Below are 21,892 nucleotides of genomic sequence, written 5' to 3'. Positions count from 1 at the left end.
GACCGCCCCTTTCTACAAAGACACAGCATCTTTATCTTCTTTATTCCCTGGCTGGATGGGAAGTGAAAAGAGATAGATTAGCCTGGCCTGGGGATTGCTTTCTCTCTCCAGGTGAACTCATTCACTCTCCTCTGTCTTTCATTTGAATCTCTTTAAAAGCACAAAAAAGGCTGGTAGGATTCATAACTCTGCATACAGTCCAATTTACTGGCTGAAATTGTTTTTCAGACCATGCACCTGTGATCCCTGCCTGTGCCATTAAACCCCTACAACTCATCCAGAACGCCGCAGCCCGTCTGGTGTTCAACCTTCCCAAGTTCTCTCACGTCACCCCGCTCCTCCGCTCTCTCCACTGGCTTCCAGTTGAAGCTCGCATCCGCTACAAGACCATGGAGCTTGCCTACGGAGCTGTGAGGGGAACGGCACCTCAGTACCTCCAGGCTCTGATCAGGCCCTACACCCAAACAAGGGCACTGCGTTCATCCACCTCTGGCCTGCTCGCCTCCCTACCACTGAGGAAGTACAGTTCCCGCTCAGCCCAGTCAAAACTGTTCGCTGCTCTGGCCCCCAATGGTGGAACAAACTCCCTCACGACGCCAGGACAGCGGAGTCAATCACCACCTTCCGGAGACACCTGAAACCCCACCTCTTTAAGGAATACCTAGGATAGGATAAAGTAATCCTTCTCACCCCCCCCCCCCTTAAAAGATTTAGATGCACTATTGTAAAGTGGCTGTTCCACTGGATGTCATAAGGTGAATGCACCAATTTGTAAGTCGCTCTGGATAAGAGCGTCTGCTAAATGACTTAAATGTAAATGTAAATGTAATCTTTCTCTTTCCTCTCAGAGTGTCACGTTCTGACCATAGTTCTTTTGTGTTTTCCTTGTTTTAGTGTTGGTCAGGACAGTTTTGTATTATGTTCATGTTTAGTTTTCTTATTAAAAAACATGAACTATAACCACGCTGCGTTTTGGTCCGCCTCTCCTTCCCAGGTAGAAAGCTGTACAAGGGTAGTACATTGGTTTATTAGCTTGGTCCCAGATCTGTTTGTGTTGTTATGCCTAACGACCATAAGAGTTGGCATCAGGCTATAGGTTTTTTTGGTAGTCTTTTTGGGCTATGCTGCAAGCGGAGGGGGTGAGTGACGTGCCTTTCTGTCTGGGGTAATGGATGATGGCTGAGTGCGTGTCGCCTCGCCCAGTTGGTCTTTTAGCAGTGGGCTGTCAGTATGTATGTTGGGCTGACAGTGTTTTAGGCTCTCTCATTCATCAGATCACTCTCATCAGGCTCCACCCGAAGTGTGTAAACCTAGCAACACTGCCATGTTACATGGACATGTGATGACTTCACCCTGAGGGACAGGTCACAGCCAGGTACAAGTCACTCCCCATGGAGAGGGGTTGAGATGTCAGAGTCTCTGGTATTACACTGTTCTCTGGCTGTTACATAGCCTAGCGGTTAAAAGCATTGGGTCAGTAACCGAAAGGTTGTTGATTCAAACCCCCAAACTAGATGAAAACTAGATGTTGATGTGCCCTTGAACCAGGCACTTAACCCTAATTGCTCTGGATAAGAGCATCTGCTAAATGCTAAATGACTTAAATGTAAATGTAAATGAATACAATTTAAAATGTAAAACGTAATACCGTATCCCTGAAACACTCCCGCATCTTGATCTCTTCCTCTAACCCTGAACCACATTCATATTACACCAACAGGTGAACAGGTCATAACCCCTAATCCAATCACATCTAAACGACATCATCACCTGGCTGTAATCATCCAGCGTAGCTGGGTCGGCAACCAAAACAAGCAGGGATTTAACAATATCAATAGGCCTAATCAACAAGTAGAAAATGAATTAATCAGTTCAGTATGTGATCCATCCGTCCACTATTTCCAACCAGTAGCCCCAACCTGTACAGCTAAAGACAGCCAAGATCTATCACTGGGAGTGAGATGACTTTTGATGGGAAATAGGTTTTGTTGTGCCCTCTTCTCGACTGTCTTGGTGTGCTTAGACCATGTTAGTTTGTCGGTGATGTGGACGCCAAGGAACTTGAAGCTCTCAACCTGCTCCATTACAGCCCTGTCAATGAAATTGGGGGAGTGTTCGGTCCTCCTTTTCCTGTAGTCCACAATCATCTCCTTTGTCTTGATCACATTGAGGGAGCGGTTGTTGTCCTTGCACTACACGGTCAGGTCTCTGACCTCCTCTCTATAAGCTGTCTCATTGTTGTCGGTGATCAGGCCCGTTGTGCCATCAGCAAACTTAATAATGGTGTTGGAGTCGTGCCTGACCGTGCAGATATGAGTGAACAGGGAGTACAGGAGGGGACTGAGCACGCACCCCTGAGGGGCCCCAGTGTTGAGAATCAGTATGGCGGATGTGTTGTTACCTACCCTTATCACCTGGGGGCGGCCCGTCAGGAAGTCCAGGATCCAGATTGCAGAGGGAGGTGTTTAGTCCCAGGGTCCATAGCTTAGTGATGAGCTTTGAGGGCACTATGGTGTTGAACACTGAGCTGTAGTCAATGAATAGCATTCTCACATAGGTGTTCCTTTTGTCCAGGTGGGAAAGGGCAGTGTGGAGTTCAATAGAGATTGCATCACATGTGGATCTGTTGGGTCGGTATGCAAATTGGAGTGGGTCTAGTTTTTCTGGGATAATGGTGTTGAAGTGAGCCATGATCAGCTTTTCAAAGCATTTCATGGCTACAGACGTGAGTGCTACGGGTCGGTAGTAATTTATGCAGGATACCTTAGTGGTCTTGGGCCCAGGGACTATGGTGGTCTGCTTGAAACATGTTGCTATTACAGACTCAGAGAGGGAGAGGTTGAAAATGTCAGTGAAGACACTTGCCAGTTGGTCAGCACATGCTCGGAGTACATGTCCTGGTAATCCATCTGGCCCAGCAACCTTTGCGAATGTTCACCTGTTTAAAGGTCTGTGGAGAGTGTGATCACATAGTCGTCCGGAACAGCTGATGCTCTCATGCATGTCTCAGTGTTACTTACCTCAAAGCGAGCATAGAAATAATTTAGCTAGTTTGGTAGCCTCGTGTCATTGGGCAGCTCTCGGCTGTGCTTGCCTTTGTAGTCTGTAATAGGTTGCAACCCCTCCACATCCGACGAGCGTCGGAGCCGGTGTAGTACGATTCAATCTTATTCCTGTATTGATGCTTTGCCTGTTTGATGGTTCGTCGGAGGGCATAGCAGGATTTATTATAAGCTTCCAGGTTAGAGTTCCGCTCCTTGAAGCTTTAGCCTTTAGCTCAGTGCGGATGCTGCCTGTAATCCATGACGACGTCCTCGTTGCACTTATTTATAAAGCCAGTGACTGATGTGGTGTACTCCTCAATGCCATCGGAAGAATACTGGAACATATTCCAGTCTGTGCTAGCAAAACAGTCCTATAGTTTAGCATCTGCTTCATCTGACCACTTTTTTATAGACCGAGTCACTGGTGCATCCTGCTTAAATTTTAGCTTGTAAGCAGGAATCAGGAGGATAGAGTTATGGTCAGATTTGCCAAATGGTGGGTGAGGGAGAGCTTTGTATGTGTCTCTGTGTGTGGAGTAAAGGTGGTCTAGAATTCTTTCCCCTCTGGTTGCACAATTAACATGTTAATAGAAATTAGATAAAACTGATTTAAGCTTTCCTGCATTAAAGTCCCCGGCCACTAGGAGCGCCGCCTCTGGATGAGGGTTTTCCTGTTTGTTTATGGCGTAATACAGCTCACGGAGAGACGGTTTTAGTGCCAGCCTTGGTCTGTGGTGGTATGTAGACAACTTAGAAAAATACAAATGAAAACTCTCTAGGTAGATAGTGTGGTCTATGGCTTTTCATGAGATACTCTACCTCAGGAGAGCAAAACCTTAGATATTGTGCACCAGCTGTTGTTTACATAAATGCATAGGCCCCCATCCCGTGTCTTACCAGAGGCTGCTGTACTGTCCTGCCGATAAAGTGTATAACACACCAGCTGTATGTTCTTAATGTCGTAGTTCAGCCACGACTCTGTGAAACATAAGATATTACAGTTTTTAATATCCGTTGGTAGGATATAGGTGCTTTCAGTTTGTCCCATTTATATTCCAGTGATTGAACGACAGCTATCAGAATGGGTGGCCAGGGCAGATTAGCCACTCGTCACCTGATCCTCACAAGGCATCCCCATTTCTTTCTGCAAAACCTACGTTTCCTTTTTTCAGCGAATCACGGGGATCTTGGCCTGGTCGGGCGTCCGTAGTATATCCCTCGCGTCCGACTCATTGAAGGAGTAATCCTCGTCCAATTTGAGGTGAGTAATCTCAGTTCGGATGTCCAGAAGCTCTTTTTAGTCATAAGAGACAGTAGCAGCAACATTATGTACAAAACAAGTTACGAACAACGCGAAAAGACAAACAAAATAGCATGGTTGGTTAAGAGCCGATAAGACGTGGCCCTCCGACGCCATCTTACATTGTAGCCTATGTGATGATTGCAGAGACCCGTTTTCTCACTGCAACCAATAATGTAGTTCAGTCCCCTAGTTCCACACTCTTCATATGGGAGCGTAAGAAACAATTATCAAATGGCACCGTTTTCCCTACATAGTGCACAACCACCAATGGACCCTGGTCAAAAGTAGTGCACTATATAGGGAATAGGGTGCCATTTGGAAAGCCGATTAATCTGCTGGGGAGCTAAAGATATAGCATGAGAAGTTAATGGTAAAAGGACACTGTAGTTTTTAGAATAGAATAACGTATTCTATACTTAATCATGTTTATTTCTCTCCTCTAACTGAACTTCCATTGTCTTACCAAGAGATGCTGTCTGAATATCTTTTTACCTCCGCTTGATACGCAGTTCATTCATCTTGGTGGAAAAAGAAAAGTGGCAACTGATAACAGAATTTACTTTTCTCGGTTTCGAATACTATGTTAAATCTTGGAGCATTGTGGAGATCTCAGGTCTGTTATTCTGGGAAACCCTCTCGGTCCCCCCTCTTGTTTTTGTCATCGTCATGGTCACCTCGTCGGCTTAGCACATGCCCAAGGTGATCGACAGACAGTGCATAGCTTTCACTTGGACCGCCGGGCCATCTCCTCTTACATCTCTCTGACTCTATCTTTCTCTGTGTCCCTCTTCCTCTCTCTCTCTCGCTCTCTCTACATGTCGCATCACTGATGTGAACTGGCCACCAACAAGTATTGCTTAGCATTCACAGCTTCAGTGTGATGGTGACTCCACACTGCTCTTTCTCACCTGGACAAAAGGAACACCTATGTGAGAAGGCTGTTCATTGACTACAGCTCAGCGTTCAACACCATGGTGCCCACGAAGCTCATCACTAAGCTAAGGACTCTGGGACTAAACACCTCCCTCTGCAACTGGATCCTGGACTTCCTGACAGGCCGCCCCCAGGTGGTAAGAGAAGGCAACAACATGTCTGCCACGTTGATCCTTAACACTGGGGCCCCTCAGGGGTGTGCACTTAGTTCCCTCCTGTATTCCCTGTTCACTCATGACTGCGTGGCCAAACACGACTACAACACCATAATTAACACCATAATGGGCCAAACACTCCCCCATTCACATCGACGAGGCTGTAGTGGAGCGGGTCGAGAGCTTTAAGTTCCTTGGTGTCCACATCACCAACAAACTATCATGGTCCAAACATAACAAGACAGTTGTGAGGAGTGTACGACAAAACCTATACCCCGTCAGGAGACTGAAAAGATTTGTCACGGGTCCCCAGATCCTCAAAAGCTTTTACAGCTGCACCATCGAGAGCATCCTGACCGGTTGCATCCCCGCCTGGTATGGCAACTGCTCGACATCTGACCGTAAGGGGCTACAGAGGGTAGTGCGAACGGTCCGGTACATCACTGGGGACTAACTTCCTGCCATCCAGGACCTATATAATAGGTGTTGTCAGAGGAAAGGCCATAAGGCCATAAGGCCACTGTTTTTTTCTCTGCTACCGCACGGCAAGCAGTACCAGAGCGCCAAGTCTAGGACCAAAAGGCTCCTCAAACAGCTTCTACCACCAAGCCATTAGACTGCTGAACACCTCATAAGAATCTCCACCAGACAATTTACATTGACCCCCCCCTTGTACACTGCTGCTACTCGCTGTTTGTTTGTTACCTATGAATAGTCACTTCACCCCCACCTACATGTACAGATTACCTCAACTAGCCTGACCCCCTGCACACTGACTTGGTACCGGTGTCCCCTGTATATAGCCTCGTTGTTGTTATTCTTATTATGTTACTTTTTATTATTGCTTTTTATTTTAGCCTTCTTGGTAAATATTTTCTTCTTCTTGAACTGCACTGTTGGTTAAGGGCTTGTAAATAAGCATTTCACGGTAAGGTCTACACTTGTATTCGGCGCATGTGGCAAATAAAGTTTTTATTTGATTTGATTTAATGGTGTGGGAGCGTTCTGTAGCGTGAGGCAGATTGATGTACAGCTACACCCCCTGGACAGGACGCTCGTCTGTCACAGGGCCTCATGGTTTGTGTTCTCATATCTTGACTGAAGGGTGTGTCTAATGGTACTGAGGTCATGAACCATTGCGTGTAGGAGCTCTACACTGCCCTACCAAGCAAAAGGGCAGTAACTGCTCATTGAGTGTAACTGAGAAAAATGTCTTTAAAAGTATTTTCAATGTTCAGCCTGAGTTGAAGGCAGATCACTGGAAATCTGTTGTTTTGCTATGAGGTCATGTTTTATTCATATTGACCCTGACCTCTGACACAGTAGTTACTGTCTTCTTGCTTGGTACACCCACTGGAATACGTTTCCATGACGATTATTTTTTTTACGCAAACTTGTGTTCATAAATGTAAGTATTCAGACCCATTGACTTTTTCTACATTTAGTTACGTTACGGCCTTATTCTAAAATGGATTCAATTGTTTTTTCCCCTCATCCATCAACACACAATACCCATATAATGACAAACCAAAACAATTTTTTTGACATTTTTGCTCATTTATATATATTTTTAAATACAATTAATTACATAAGTATTCAGACCCTTTACTCAGTACTTTGTTGAAGCACCTTTGACAGCGATTATGGCCGCGAATATTCTTGGGTATGACGCTACAGGCTTGGCACACCTATATTTGGGGAGTTTCTCCCATTCTTTTCTGCAGATCCTCTCAAGTTCTGTCAGGTTGGATGGGGAGTGTTGCTGCACAGCCATTTTCAGGTCTCTCCAGAGATGTTAGATTGGGTTCAGTCCGGGTTCTGGCTGGGCCACTCAAGGACATTCAGAGACTTGTCCAGAAGCCACTCCTGCGATGTCTTGGCTGTGTGCTCAGGGGCGTTGTCGTGTTGGAAGGTGAATCTTCGCCTCAGTCTGAGGTCTTGAGCGCTCTGGAGCATCAAGGATCTCTCTGTACTTTGCTCCGTTCATCTTTCCCTTGATCCTGACTAGTCTCCCAGTCCTTGCCTCTTAAAAACATCCCCACAGCATGATGCTGCCACCACATGCTTCACCGTAGGGATGGTGCCAGGTTTCCTTCTGACGTGATTCTTGGCATTCATGCCAAAGAGTTCAATCTTGGCTGTCAAAGAGATCAATCAAGGCTGTCATCCTGGTAAGCGTGTAATTAGAAGCATCTGAGAGCCTGGGAACTGGGGATTCCTTCCTGGTTTACTGGCTTTACCACAGAGGCACCGAATTCTGTACATAGTGTACTTTATTTAACCAGAGACCTATGGACCATGTTCAATAACACAACACTTTTGGGAAAAGGGTGCAATTTGGGACGTTGTCACAATATAAGAACTGGCATGTCTCATCAAGGTTGCTGTCAAGGAGTTGCCTTGAAAGTGTCAATATGAGTTTGACTATGAGGTCTGATATAAAGTTGTGTGGTCTTTGCTTCTATGATAGTTTGAATAAGAAGATTGTAGGCCTACCGTGATAGTTTGATTATGACGTTTTGAGGAGAATGTGTCTGCCAAGAGGATGTTTCACACCAACACTACAGATGAAGGGATACCTTACGTGTTGCTTGGACACTGTGGTCTTGCCTTTACATTTTAGAAAAGTGTTTTTGTGGGAAAAGCCTGACAGATATATGTCCTTGAATGAAAGTTTGGGCACAAGGCCGTCTTTCATTTAACGGTTGTGGCACTCATCTTCTCATTTTATCCTCAACTTCTTCCCAACGTATCTGTGAGAAAATGAAACCAGTCACGAAGATCATCATTTATCTTGGACTTTTATGAAATTCCTGGGTCTCAATATAAGAGGCTAAGGGGTTGAACCTCATGCTGCTATAGCTCACAGTGACCTCTGGCAGGCTAGCTGTGGAGACCTTCAGCCGTTCTGGTGGTTGCCTATAGGTCATAACTCTGCTGAGCCCCATGGAGGTTAGAACCATTATCATACCCCCCAACTCTTCTCTCCTTAAGTTCCTTTTCTGGAAGTTTCTTTCAAACTTTGGGCCGAAGTTTAACTCCCTTTTACCTTTAAAGGAGAGGCGTTCTGGTAGGAGAGAGGAGGAGAAAGTGCTCTGTGCTCCCTGACCTTTTGGGATTATGGTAATAGGATTATGATATAGAGGGTGATCCACACCGCAGCAGGGCTCTCAACCAGGCCACCACAAATCAGGAGACTGACTGACTGGCTTATTGTTATGGGTGGAGAAAAAGGCCCAGGTGGACAAGCAGCCTGTGAGTCACCACCAAGGCTTTGATAGAGGTCATCTATTTCCCCCAGTTGATGTTGTTTTCCCTTTCTCCTCCTCTGCGACTTTATCCAGGGGGGCAGTGTTGCTTGAGATGTTGACGGACAGTTGAAGGCTCCCACTCCCTGCCCAGATGGCAACCTTGAAAATGTCACAGACAGAGGACCCCACCCCACCCACTCCGATCACCACCTCCCTCCTCCCAATCCCAAACCCTCTCCTACGTTTTTGTAGAATTTAAATCAGGCCCCCCTGAGGGCAGCCCCGGGCCGGGTCCATTTCCCCATTAAAGACCATAAATCTCTATGGTGAATGGAGCCGCCGCCCCCTCATAGAAAGGGGTCAGTTTAGGGCGCCCCCCCAGAAAGGACTGAATAGAGAGAAAAACAGACAGAGAAGGCTCCAAAAATAAATGTTTCTCCCTCTTTTTGTTCCCTCGTTCTCGGGAACGGCCTCAGAATGGCCTCTGACGGCAGTTGCTGTAAATGAGGGCTTGGCCCGCTGGTAATGAGGGTTTCTCACCCCAATGTTATGTGGAGATTTGTCTGAAGAGTTTTATGGCCTCCTGTCTTTATCTCTGTGCTGACCTGCCCATGCCCTGTGTCTGAACAACATGGACTCTCCATCACCCTCTCTTTCTTCTTCCACAACTTTTCTTTTGTAGGTGTATGTTTTTGTGTATGATGAATAAGATGTATCTGTGTGTGTGTGTGTGTGCATGAATTAGTCATCACATGTGTATGTGTGGGCATATTCCACACACTCCTTTCAGACTCAGGCGATTGGGGGGGGTGGGTAAACTGTTGAGGGCGATTGGGGGGGTGGGAACCTGCTGAGGACCACTCACCCAGCTGTCTGCTGTGTGAATCCCTGTTACCACAGGAGCCCTGGGGGGCAAAGCAAGCACTCTCCTCCTTTTGATTCCCCCTTTCGTTCTCTCTGTTCCCCCACTGTAGTATCCCAGTGTTCAGCTATTGTTATTGTCTTAGTTTTTTCTTAAAACTGCCTTTTTGTTAAAGGGCTTTTAAGTAAGCGTTTCACTGTAAAGTCTACACCTATTGTATTCGGCACGTGTGACAAATAAAATGTGATTTGATGTGTCAGCCAAAGCAGGAAATAGTGCTACTGAGGTAGAATACAGAAGATACAGACCAAGTATGAGTCTCAGACTAGGAGTGTTGAAAAAGGGTCAGTTTAGCATTTTAGAGTGGGTTTGTGAGTGGGAGGAAAAGGTTTGTGAGTGGGAGGAAAAGGTTTGTGAGTGGGAGGAAAAGGTTTGTGAGTGGGAGGAAAAGGTTTGTGAGTGGGAGGAAAAGTTGCTGCAGGAAACGCCAACAAACTTAGATTTTCCAGCCCCTCGCTTTATTTAATCTAAACCGCAAGCTCACTTCAACACTAGTGTAATGTCAAGGGAGACAGTACACACAGCTAGACGGTGAGGCGTTTTAAAGGGGACCGCTTCATGGCCTGGTGAACACAAGGGAAGTATTCAGTTACACTGGTTTGAGGTTTAAATTAAAAGCACACACACACACGCTGGTTTAGTGTTTAAATGCATAATGCTGCATCGTCAATGTTACGCATTAACCCGTCAGAGAGAGAAACATCTGTAGAGGTTTTGTCTGCAGCCTCTGTTTGTCCGTGTGGTCAATTTAGATCCAAGAAAGACTCAATTGTTCTACCGAGGGAGAAGATAGAAGAGTTCGATATTGGAAGATGTTGAGTTGTATGTGCATCACAGCCACTAATGGGAAGTGCTTGAGTGAGGATGGGAGATAGAAATATGTTCACACACACCTGTTCACCACATGGATGGGTAAACACACTGTTTATTGTTGCAGTGTCAACAGTCCACCTGCATTGCTTCGGTGTTGAACCAGTAGGGTTTGAGGTGCAGGAATGTGTCACAGAGACAGACCTGTGTGTGTGTGTGTGTGTGTGTGTGTGTGTGTGTGTGTGTGTGTGTGTGTGTGGTCGCCAAGGCATTCCTAGTCGATCACCAAACATTTCTGTAAATAAAACAACGATAAAGCCTTGCCAAAGACAGTACAGTACGACTATAGGATAAAACTGCTCCTCCAATAGAAACCCCGACCACACTTGTAGGCCAGCTAAGCTCATGTGCAGAAACAAGTCGTTGGGTCTAATGGTCGTCTCGCTCCAAACTGCACACCTGCAGGCCATCAAATCAAACTCACTCCTTCGATATAAAGTAGTTGTTAATTATATACGTTTTTTACCCCTTTTTCTCCACAAATGTTGTGATATCCAATTGGTAGTTACAGTCTCGTCCCATCGTTCCGACTCCCCTATGGACTCGGGTGAGGTGAAGGTCGAGAGCCATACGTTCTTTGAAACCCGACCCTCCTTAGCCACACTGCTTCTTGACACACTGCTCTCCTAACCCGGAAGCCAGCCGCACCAATGTGTCGGAGGAAACGCCGTCCAACTGGCGACCGTGTCATTGTGCATGTGTCCGGCCCGCCACAAGAGTCGAACGGCTCTCGACCTTCGCCTCTCCCAAGTCCATACGGGAGTTACAGCGATGAGACAAGACTGTAACTACCAATTGCAAATCACGAAGAGAAAAAGGCGGTAAAAAAATCTAACTGAAGTGATCTTGACTCAGAAAAGGTTGGTTACCACGGCACTAGACCTTTTGTCTCACCTAAACCCCAGTATAACTGGTCCATAACCCTGATACACACACTCACAAACACACACATTCACAAGAAACACACACAAACCCAATGAGTAAAACGTAGAAACTCCAACAAACAAAGACCACGGAAAGACTTTGGCACAAAAGGCATGAAACCCACACATACTGCAGGCCCCCAGGCGTTTAGAGCAGAGTGGTGGGTCCCTGCCAGGAGAGGACTCTCCCAGTATAGTATCCCCTGTAACCACAACCTGTGGGAAGGTATCACAGTTTCAGCCATAAGGAATGAATGGACCTTAGTGTCTTTGATCCCAATAGATCTGAGTGACAGGTTGAAATAGGAGCCGTTTAGCACCTCTGCCTGCTCCCAAGTTCGGGGAATCTTGATGGGTATGTCAAGGGTTTCTGTGGAAACAGGGGAATTCACAAAAATATTGCAGACATTGCAGGCTAGGTTCTACTACTGTACTCAGCGTATGGGCTAGACTGGGAGCTATGAGTGACATGTAACTTGCTCCCACAGTCAGGGGGAAATGACAAAGATGAACTTTCACCGAGTGTAAAAAGGGAATGATATACTGAGTATAATAACTCATGTTAATAAAAAGCCAGAGGTTGTCACTTACAGGATGTCACCCCATGAGACCCAGTAACCTACTGATGTGTGTATAAACGTACTCAAGCGGCGGTGAACTTAAGACAGCCTGTAAGTGGATGATGGGCACTCTCCTCTCCTCAGCAATGTTATCCACTTCACTGTGGAAACCGAAGCCAAATCGGCCGAAAAACTAAACAGAGAGAGAGAGAGAGACAGGGGGGAGAGGAGATGGAAAGAGAGATGACACAGGCGTGTCTCTACATCCACACAGTCACACACACAGTCAAATACTCTCCCTAGAGTACCACTCACTGGCATCGATTCCACCCCGCTGACCCCTTCTAACGGATTAACATATCGAAGACAAACTTAGGGGCATACTGTATGTACACACAGTCACACACACATACACAAATAAATACACATTAAACAAACATGTTGTACACACACACACACACACACACACACACACACACACACACACACACACACACACACACACACACACACACACACACACACACACACACACAGGGAACCACCCTGCACCATGTGGGTAGAGCACATAGCATTGAACCATCAACAGATACACGTTAATTTTGTGCTGCCATCTCTCATCTCTCCATGTGTACACACTGCAGTCCGCAGCCAATTATGACTGAAGCAGCAGCACATCTTTCTGTCTATCGACAGATCGACAGGCAGGGGAGGGGCTATTTATAGCACAACATTAGAAGAGCTGCTCACAACTTACTGACTGGAACTCCCTTTCATTAGGGAAATAAGGAAATGTATTTAAAGCATTTAGTGACTAGCAAGAGAGACGCAAGCAGATTGGATCTCTAAATAAAAAGCATAGAGATTATAGCCTACATATAGACTGATCTATCACTATGATGAAAACCTCAACACTGAGAGAACAGTGGTTTGGGAGGGGCAGAGAGGAGGTATGGCTAAACCAGCATCAACACAGACAGACGCAAGTTGGCGGAGCTAACAGGAAGTAAACACCTAAATGCTGAGAGTAATGGGATGAGAGAGGACGTGTGGCAACCCTGCAATCAGACCAGGGCCACCATTTTGGCTCAAACCCAATCAGTACCAGTTACCTGGACCGTTGACAATCAACCCTCTGAGTCATGACACTGGAGAGGAGAGGAATGACAGGGTTGAGAGGCTGGCAGCTGTACCATGTGGTGACCGAGTGAGTGGCGCTAAACAAAAGATGCCCGAAATGATGGCTGCCTGCCTTCCTATTCTGTCAATGGCAGCCACGCTCCACTTCACATGCTCATTGACACATACAACAGCATGAGATAAAGAGCCCAGATTGAGAGGCACACACACACACACACACATACACTAAGAACAGGTGGGTCCCCACTCCGATCAAAGAGCATTTGACTGGTTCATGTCCCCAGTTCACTGTAGCGTATAATGTGACAGGATCCTGGTTAAACTGGGTGTGTGTACATCAGTGGAGGCTGCTGAAGGTAGGGCGGCTCATAATAATGGCTAGAATAGAGCAAATGGAATGGAATCAAACACATGGAAACCATGTGTTTAATTTGTGTATTTGATACCATTCCACCCATTCCGTTCTAGACATTACCATGAGCCCGTCCTCCCCAATTAAGGTGCCACCAACCTCCTGTGGTGTACACTGTGTGCCCATGTGAAAAAGTCTTAATCCCCATAATTCCCCCTGTTCTGGACGCGTGCCTGTTGGCGTCTTAACAGGCCAGAGGCAGGCAGAGCAGGATTGTGTGTGTACAGTACAGTGGCACATATGTCAACACAAAGGGTACAGTGTGGGGACGACTGGCCATTGTGGGGACACACAGGGAAGGCAGATGGGGTAATAATGGGATTGGGGCCTGTAGAACAAGTGTTATCGCACAGCACTCCTTCAACACAGGTTCTCTCTGTTACTGGTCAATGGTTCAGTCACAAGTCTGTACCATAGAAATATCATCTGTAGATAGAATCTATACAGCGGTTCCCAGCCCTATTTCTATGGTATGTACTCTGTGTCTCAAATAAGAAAAAAAAAAGTCATTCAAAGGTCAGCCAGAGAGTTGTAACATTAGCAAGCAGGGTAGCCTCCATGTGTTCCTTCACCCATGAGTTCCAAACCATTTGCATCAGTATACGGACTTAATGTTCCACGTCTGGTGCTGACTTCATCTGGGCACTTCCATGGGAAGGTAAGAGGGGGTGTGACTAATGGACACATTCCCATCCCAGATAATGACTGAGTGTGTACACAGTCTGGGTTGTACACAGAAATGTGTCAGCGCAACAAGCAAGAAACACAATAAGCTCCTACTCCCTCTCCACCAACCACTGAGGAAACTGGATGAGGTGACGCAACAAATATCCAATATAACATTTGTAATGCACACTGCCTTACACAGTCATAAAAACAAAAGCAAATATCCCTCATCTTTCAAGGGAAAACACCAAGTTGTTTGTTTCATTTTTCCAGATCCATCCTATTTATAACAACAAGCCCTTAATACATTCCTACTTACATCGTCCAATCCTGCAAAACAAGCTGAAAATCTGTGAGGGAAAGACACAAATACTCAGACTTTCTTCTTGAGTGGTTTCACCATCATCACTAATCAGGCCAGTGTGTGTGTGTGTGTGTGTGTGTGTGTGTGTGTGTGTGTGTGTGTGTGTGTGTGTGTGTGTGTGTGTGTGTGTGTGTGTGTGTGTGTGTGTGTGTGTGTGTGTGTGTGTGTGTGTGTGTGTGTGTGGTAGTAGTCCCCATTCCCTAGTATGTTTAGAGATCTTAGATGGGTAACACAAATCAGAGCTATCGTAGGTTTATTATCTTATTTCCTGGTTGAAGAGAAAGCACTTTCACTGCAACAAAGTCCTCTCAGGGGACAGTGTGGGAACTGAACAGAGCACACAGAATTTTGATTAAAACACCATCCTGGGAGACATGTAGGTATGTCTCCCAAATGGCACCCTATTCCCTTTATAGTGCACTACATGGGGAATAGGGTGCCATTTGGGACGGAATCTATAAAGAGGCGTTGGCACATGGGCCATCTAAACAATCTGGGTGATGTGGACGGACAGTTTGTGCTCTCTAGATGACAAAGCAAAGAATTATGGGAAACATCCCTGTATCATATTACTTGTGACCCAAATGGTTCCCTATTCACTAAATAGTGCACAACTTTTGAACACTGCTCTGTTCAAAGATTAGTCAACTATATAGGAAATACGGTGCTATATGGGGTACAAACTTTGCCATTTATGAAGTAAACATCCAACGAGCAAGGCCTATTCCTCCATTTATGAACTAAACATCCAATGAGCAAGGCCTATTCCTCCATTTATGAACTAAACATCCAACGAGCAAGAACTATTCCTCCATTTATGAACTAAACATCCAACGAGCAAGAACTATTCCTCCATTTATGAACTAAACATCCAACGAGCAAGACCTATTCCTCCATTTATGAACTAAACATCCAACGAGCATTTATGAACTAAACACGAGCAAGACATCCATTTATGAACTAAACATCCAATGAGCAAGGCCTATTCCTCCATTTATGAACTAAACTCAATGAGCAAGAACCTATTCCTCCATTTATGAACTAAACATCCAATGAGCAAGACCTATTCCTCCATTTATGAACTAAACATCCAATGAACTAAACATCCAATGAGCAAGGCCTATTCCTCCATTTATGAACTAAACATCCAACGAGCAAGACCTATTCCTCCATTTATGAACTAAACATCCAATGAGCAAGCCTATTCCTCCATTTAGAACTAAACAAGACCTATTCCTCCATTTATGAACTAAACATCCAACGAGCAAGGCCTATTCCTCCATTTATGAACTAAACATCAATGAGCAACTATTCCATTTTTTTGAGCAGTCATCCAATGGTTGCCAAGAAAAATTCCTCCATTTTTGGTCTACCATCCAACCTATAATTTATCTTCCATTTAGTGTCCAATGAGCAAGGCCTAGCTCCATTTATGACTAAACCCAAAGGTCAAGGCCTATTTCCATTTATGAACTATGACAAATGGAAGGCCTATTCCTCATTTAAGAACTGGACAATGGGGAGGGAATAAAATCCAATGAGCAAGGGCATTTTTTAGCTGCCAGACTGAGCACAGCATCCCCATTTTCTATAGGCTATATTTTGAACTAAACATCCCCTGAACCCCCTCCCATCTAAACATCTGAGCAAGGCCTATTCCTCCATTTAGAATATTCAAAGCAATGCCTATTCCTCCATTTATAAAGGCAGTGGATTGAGCAAGGCCCCTCCATTTATGAACTAAAATCCTAAAGGCCATTAATGCCTGTCCACAATGTATCCTCCCCCCACACACTCCATTTATAACTAAACACCAACGAGCAAGGCCTATTCTCCATTTATGAACTTCCCGCCTAATCCCATGAATAAACCCTAGCCAGTCCTCCAGAGCTTCCAAAGAGCAAGGCCTATTCCTCCATTTATGAACTAAACATCTGACTCCTCCCCCCTGAGCCCCCTCCCTAAACATCCCCCTATTCCTCCATTTTGTAAACCCCCTGAGCAAGACCTATTCCTCATTTATGAACTAAACATGTGAGGGCCATTTAGAACTAAACATCCAGGCTGGGGCAGGCAGGTGAACTAAACATGAGGCAGCTCCATGGGATGGAGTGGTGGGAGAGCAAGGCCTATTCCTCCATTTATGGGGGTCTGGCCAGTATTCCGCCTGTCATGCCAACCTGATGGCCTGGGCATAACACTAAACATTTCCAACACACACACTAAACACACACACACTATACATTTGGTTCTCCCCTGCCCCCTCCCACTGAGAACACACACACACACACACACACACACTCCATTTACACACACACACACACACACCCTTGTTTGTCACTGTGGCCGCCGGCATGACAGCCCACAGGCATAGCAACGGCAACTGTAACCAGGATTATGTATTGCTCTAAATGCATTTGGGAGGGTCGATGTCAGGAGGACTGGAGGACTGGAGGAGGGAAACACCCAACACAACCTGCTTGCTTCTTTTATCTGGTTCTCCGCCTCCCATTCCTCAGGCATCAAGGGCTCAACTCACTGCCACCGCAGGAATGACAGGAGATAGACTTTATAATAATGTCACGGATAGTTGACTTGCTATTCCATGACTATTGGGTGAAGATCAAGGTCAGTTCATAAGTCACAGTTTTAGTACTAAATGCGGTAGCAATAAAGCACATGTTAACTTGTAACAAGTTAAAGTTCGGACAGCAAACAATTCCTCACATAAAACGACAGGTAAGTTGACACTCTTCATGAGTGCGCATGCAACAGAGAGAGTCTGTAACACAACGACGATACATACCTTGTCGAACAGAGATTTCCATTGCTGAGATGGGGAAAGAGGAAAGAAAAGGTTTCAGAGAGAAAGGTGCCATTTAACATTATTATTATTATTATTATTATTATTATTATTATTATTATTTAATTATTTAATTATTATTATTATTATTATTTAACAGATAGACACACCTGTCATTAAGGAGTGAAGTCAGCAGGTAGCCTACAAGAACTGTCCTTCATTCAATGAATCAATATAATTGAACAATTTGAAGACATCATCAACTTTGTATGGTAGTAGCCATGCTATGCCTGCTCAGTTAGCTGAACACATATAGTCAATGGATTGTTGACTGTGATGATATAATGACTATGATGTATGAGTCTAGGAAGCTGTCTGAGAATGGTCGCTGGTCTAATAATATTCATAGCTTACAACCATAACACAGTATAAAAAGTACAATACAAATGTGTTATTATTTGAATTGTCTAGAATACACCGTGGGAAAAACGTGAATTTAATGTGATTTTCTGTATTGGGATGAAATTGAAAAACGCTGATGACAATATGAATATGGCTCCAGACTTACGTCCTCTGGGGCCACGGGAAGAACATCGATACTCTCCAGCACTTCTATCTCGTCTCCCTCCGCGTTCGCTGCCACTGCTGGAGAGGAATGCACCGGCACGTCCCGAGACGCGTCCGGCATCGTTTGGCTGCGGCTGCCCCTCTCCTCAATGCACTACTGGGCGATTCAATATGAAATCCTTACCGACAAACAATATCCATTCTCTGCTATTTTAGCCACATTACGCACATAATCCATATTTGAGAAATCACCAAGCGAGGCTAATTAATCAACGCAGGTGTCTCAAAGACAATCGGGCATCCTTATTCCAACCCTTGTCGTTTGCGGCTATTTAGAAAAAATATATTAGCCCGCAAAATAACATCTATCCTCCGTTTGTTCACAAGCTCATTGAAGAGAAAATATATGTTTAATAGATCCACGCACAGAGCAAAAGTTGAGTGCCGAGTTGGGTGTCTGTGGAGTGCGCATCTGCGACTCGCCACTCCGAGCGACAGTGTGTGTGTGTAACAACTGAATTGGGGGTGTGTGTCCGCCAAGTCCTTCTCCTATTTCATACGACAGCCCACCTGCACCTCAGTCCAGCTTTCTGTAGACAGACACGGCATGTTTCACTGCCAAAGTACTGAAATCTCATTGGGACGGACAGGCAGGCAACTATCCAAGTTGACAGCAGTGATTGTTAATTCCAATGTGACTCACCTGAAAATTAAATAGAATAGAGGTGTGTGTGGCAATAATGAATGAAATTGGCTACTCACTTCAATAGTGAATAAGATAAGACGTCATAGTGTATTACAAGGAAAAAGGCATAGTTGGAAAACCCCTCAGCATAAAACAGCATATAATGCTACTCAGTCTACGGCGCAAAAAGCAGCATGGGTAGCCTAAATGTCAATGCAGTCCGTTACGGAACACTGACTCCAAAGATGTCTAGTCGACCGTCCAAAAGTCGCGCAAGTGTAAATTCAGGTGCGTCATTGTACCCTCGCAGTTGTTTACAGCGACGCAGCTCGATCAGCTGCCCAACCCCGCTGTCTCAGTCAGCAGCCTCTAGGAACACACTGACTCCGCTCCCGGAGTTGGATTGGGACCAGCCGGCACTCTGGCAGTGTTCAAGCCGGTAGGCAAGCAGGCAAGCACCTTCGGCTCCGTTGCACTGTCGCACGCATACATGCCTCCGGCGCAGAGAAAGATGGATTTTTGGCTGCGAGGTGAGAACACCACCCACACCCGCAGAAGGCTTCGAGGTACCCCGGTTCACACCAGCTGGCTCTCACTCCGGTACTTTATCACGTTATGTCATCAGATAGACAGTGGGCACATGTGACTCAGCGGGTAGACTTGGCTGAAGATAATCCAAATTCAACACACAAATGTGGGTGTGGGCTATTAAAATACACAACATAGTATTCAGACAGTGGAAGTGCCTGATACGGATCTAATTCAAAGAGGGACAATTCTATCCTGTAATATTTCCATCCAACATTCACTGAAAGGGTGGCGAATTCAATCATGAAGCATAGCACTGATCTACTATGATAGTCAGTTTAGGACACTTATGGTACCAAGTACCAAACACTGTTTTACTTCTCTTTTCACCTTCCTTCCCCTCTGTATCTGGGTGGTAAGTTTGGTGAGGTTGAGGAGGGTAATAAGGGCCTGTAAATTCCAGGTTGTGTTTCAGGGTCATAAACAAACCCTCCCCTGCAGGCCTGCAATGACAATCAGCAAAATGATGGGTCTTCCATTCCAGAGGACCACCTACCCATTATCTATATCACTTCAAACAAACCATTCATTTCAGATGTGTGTGTTTTGTGTTGTTTGTGTGCACATGCATGTGCTTGTGTGTGCCCACTTGTGTGTGTGTGTAAGTTCTTTTGTGGCTGTGGGGTGCAGCTGCTTTTGAGTGGGCTGGTAGCACTGTAAAGATATTGTATCTCTCTCACAAAACCTCCACATGCTATTCGATAGTATTACCATGGAAACAATATGGCCATAGGTTATTTTTAACCTTATGGGTCTTGTGACACCTACACAGCACTTTTGGATGAAACTGCAGCCAACAATGTTTTAACAGCGAAATCCTATACTACCCGTCCTCAACTGGCCTCAAAACGCTTCCTCCGAGAGAGAGCGAAGCTGTTGGGATGCCATCTGCAGTCAGTTGTGCAATTACCATGTTTGAGATCACAATTAAACTAATCTCATCACCCAGAACCACATCTCAACTACTCTATACGTATACTGAATGTGGGGTCTTCATTTCTAATGACTTTCCCGGTTACTTTAGCCTAACACTGCTGTGGTTTCCATTCAAACTTCTACTTAGATCATGCTCACTTGAGTATCACCGTCCGATAGCCTTGGCTTAACTAACCCATGAGCAAAGCATTCCAATCCCCTGCTGGTTGCACATACTGAAATCTATGCAATTTGGCCAGTCAGTTAGACACTTACTCATAATATGTTACTCATTATGAGTTACAGCGACACTTGGAGACACTCATAGTATCAACGTCCCCCATATCACCAGTGAGTGACTCAAACCATTGGCCCGCCTGTAGTGCACCCCAACACCGAAGAGGAGGGGAACCGCCAATTTAAATTTAAATCTAATTGGGCGAAGCGTTCACATGTCAACTTTCACAGGTCAACTGCTGGTGGCGTCAGCTCTGAAAGTAGAACAGCCCACGGAACAGAGCGCAGAGGAACTGAGGCTAACCGCGGGTAAACACCTGCACGGTGAGAGGAATGCTTATCAACTCTGTCTCAGAATGTTAGTAGCTCTGTCTGCGTAGGTGTTAACTGGTGAAAACAGGTACAAATGACCTGCTATCTAGAAGAAAAAGAAACGCACACCTATTTAGGCGAGGTGCTGGCTAGTGGAGTAGAACGCTTGAAAATAAAAGAGAGCCGCACACTCTAGGAGCTCAGATGCAAAAATATAATTACCAACGTTTCGACAGCCAAGCTGTCTTCATCAGGGTATCAAATGACCTGCTAGACAGACATGTACTCACTCACACATACACACTGTTAAGGCTGTGTTCCATGTATTTGCGTCTCTCTTGCTCTCTCTCACACACACACACACACACACACACACACACACACACACACACACACACACACACACACACACACACACACACACACACACACAGAGAAAGAGAGAGAGAGAGAGAGAGAAGAACAGACCAATCAGTTAGGCCCTGGGGAATAATCTTCATGGTTAAAAAGGCAATTTTATGCAGTCTGGTGGGGATCATTAGAGACTGGTTACAGCTCATCCCTGAGGGATCCGACTGCGCCCTGAATATTGTTATTAGGTAGCCTAGTGGTTAGAGCGTTGGACAAGTAACCGAAAGGTCGCTGGGTGGAATCCCGAGCTGACAAGGTCAAAATCTGTCGTTAAACCACTGTTCCTAGGCAGTCATTGAAAATAAGAATTTGTTCTTAACTGACTTGCCTAGTTAAATAAAGGTAAAAATAATAATTTAAAAAACGTGGTGGTGTGCTGTCTGTAGACATTGTAATCATTATTTTGATAATACTGCCTCCATGTGTCCACTGGCAGACCTACAGTTACTACATCACATTACCTCATCCTTCACGTGAAATCAGGGGGAATGACATCGCTGGCTGCCTCCTTCCCTACCCCTCAGTAGGACCTTCCTGGACCAATGTAGTGAGGACCTGAAATTAAGAGAACATTCAGCAGCATGTTGGCATTACCTCAATACTACAACAAATACTCTTAAGTCAAAATCATACCAATCACTTCGGCAGATCTCTTGCATAACGTGCACTGAGGAAGGCACTGTTCCGAAAACATTGGTGATACCCAATAAATCATTGGAAGCATATATATTATGCGACTTTATTTATTTAAACGTAATGGTTTATTGGTTTATTTAAACCATTTGTCAGCACCTCTGACTATTTTGGGTGTGCATTAACTGCTGCTTTTCA

The 21,892-nt window shown here is 45.2% G+C and overlaps 1 protein-coding gene across 1 annotated transcript in view; it reads right to left on the bottom strand.

Moving 5' to 3' along the window:
• LOC118364843 (rhomboid-related protein 3) overlaps positions 1-19,186 on the bottom strand; it is a 56,749-nt gene extending 37,563 nt beyond the window's left edge. Inside the window, 2 exon segments of the mRNA XM_052527769.1 lie at positions 17,350-17,373; positions 17,915-19,186. Coding sequence (XP_052383729.1) covers positions 17,350-17,373; positions 17,915-18,034 — 144 coding nt within the window. The 5' untranslated portion in view covers positions 18,035-19,186.
• Positions 19,187-21,892: the final 2,706 nt, after the last annotated feature.

This window comes from Oncorhynchus keta, chromosome 10 (assembly GCF_023373465.1).
Source record: "Oncorhynchus keta strain PuntledgeMale-10-30-2019 chromosome 10, Oket_V2, whole genome shotgun sequence".
Taxonomy (NCBI): Eukaryota; Metazoa; Chordata; class Actinopteri; order Salmoniformes; family Salmonidae; genus Oncorhynchus; species Oncorhynchus keta.
This window is presented reverse-complemented; position numbering and strand designations above follow the sequence as displayed.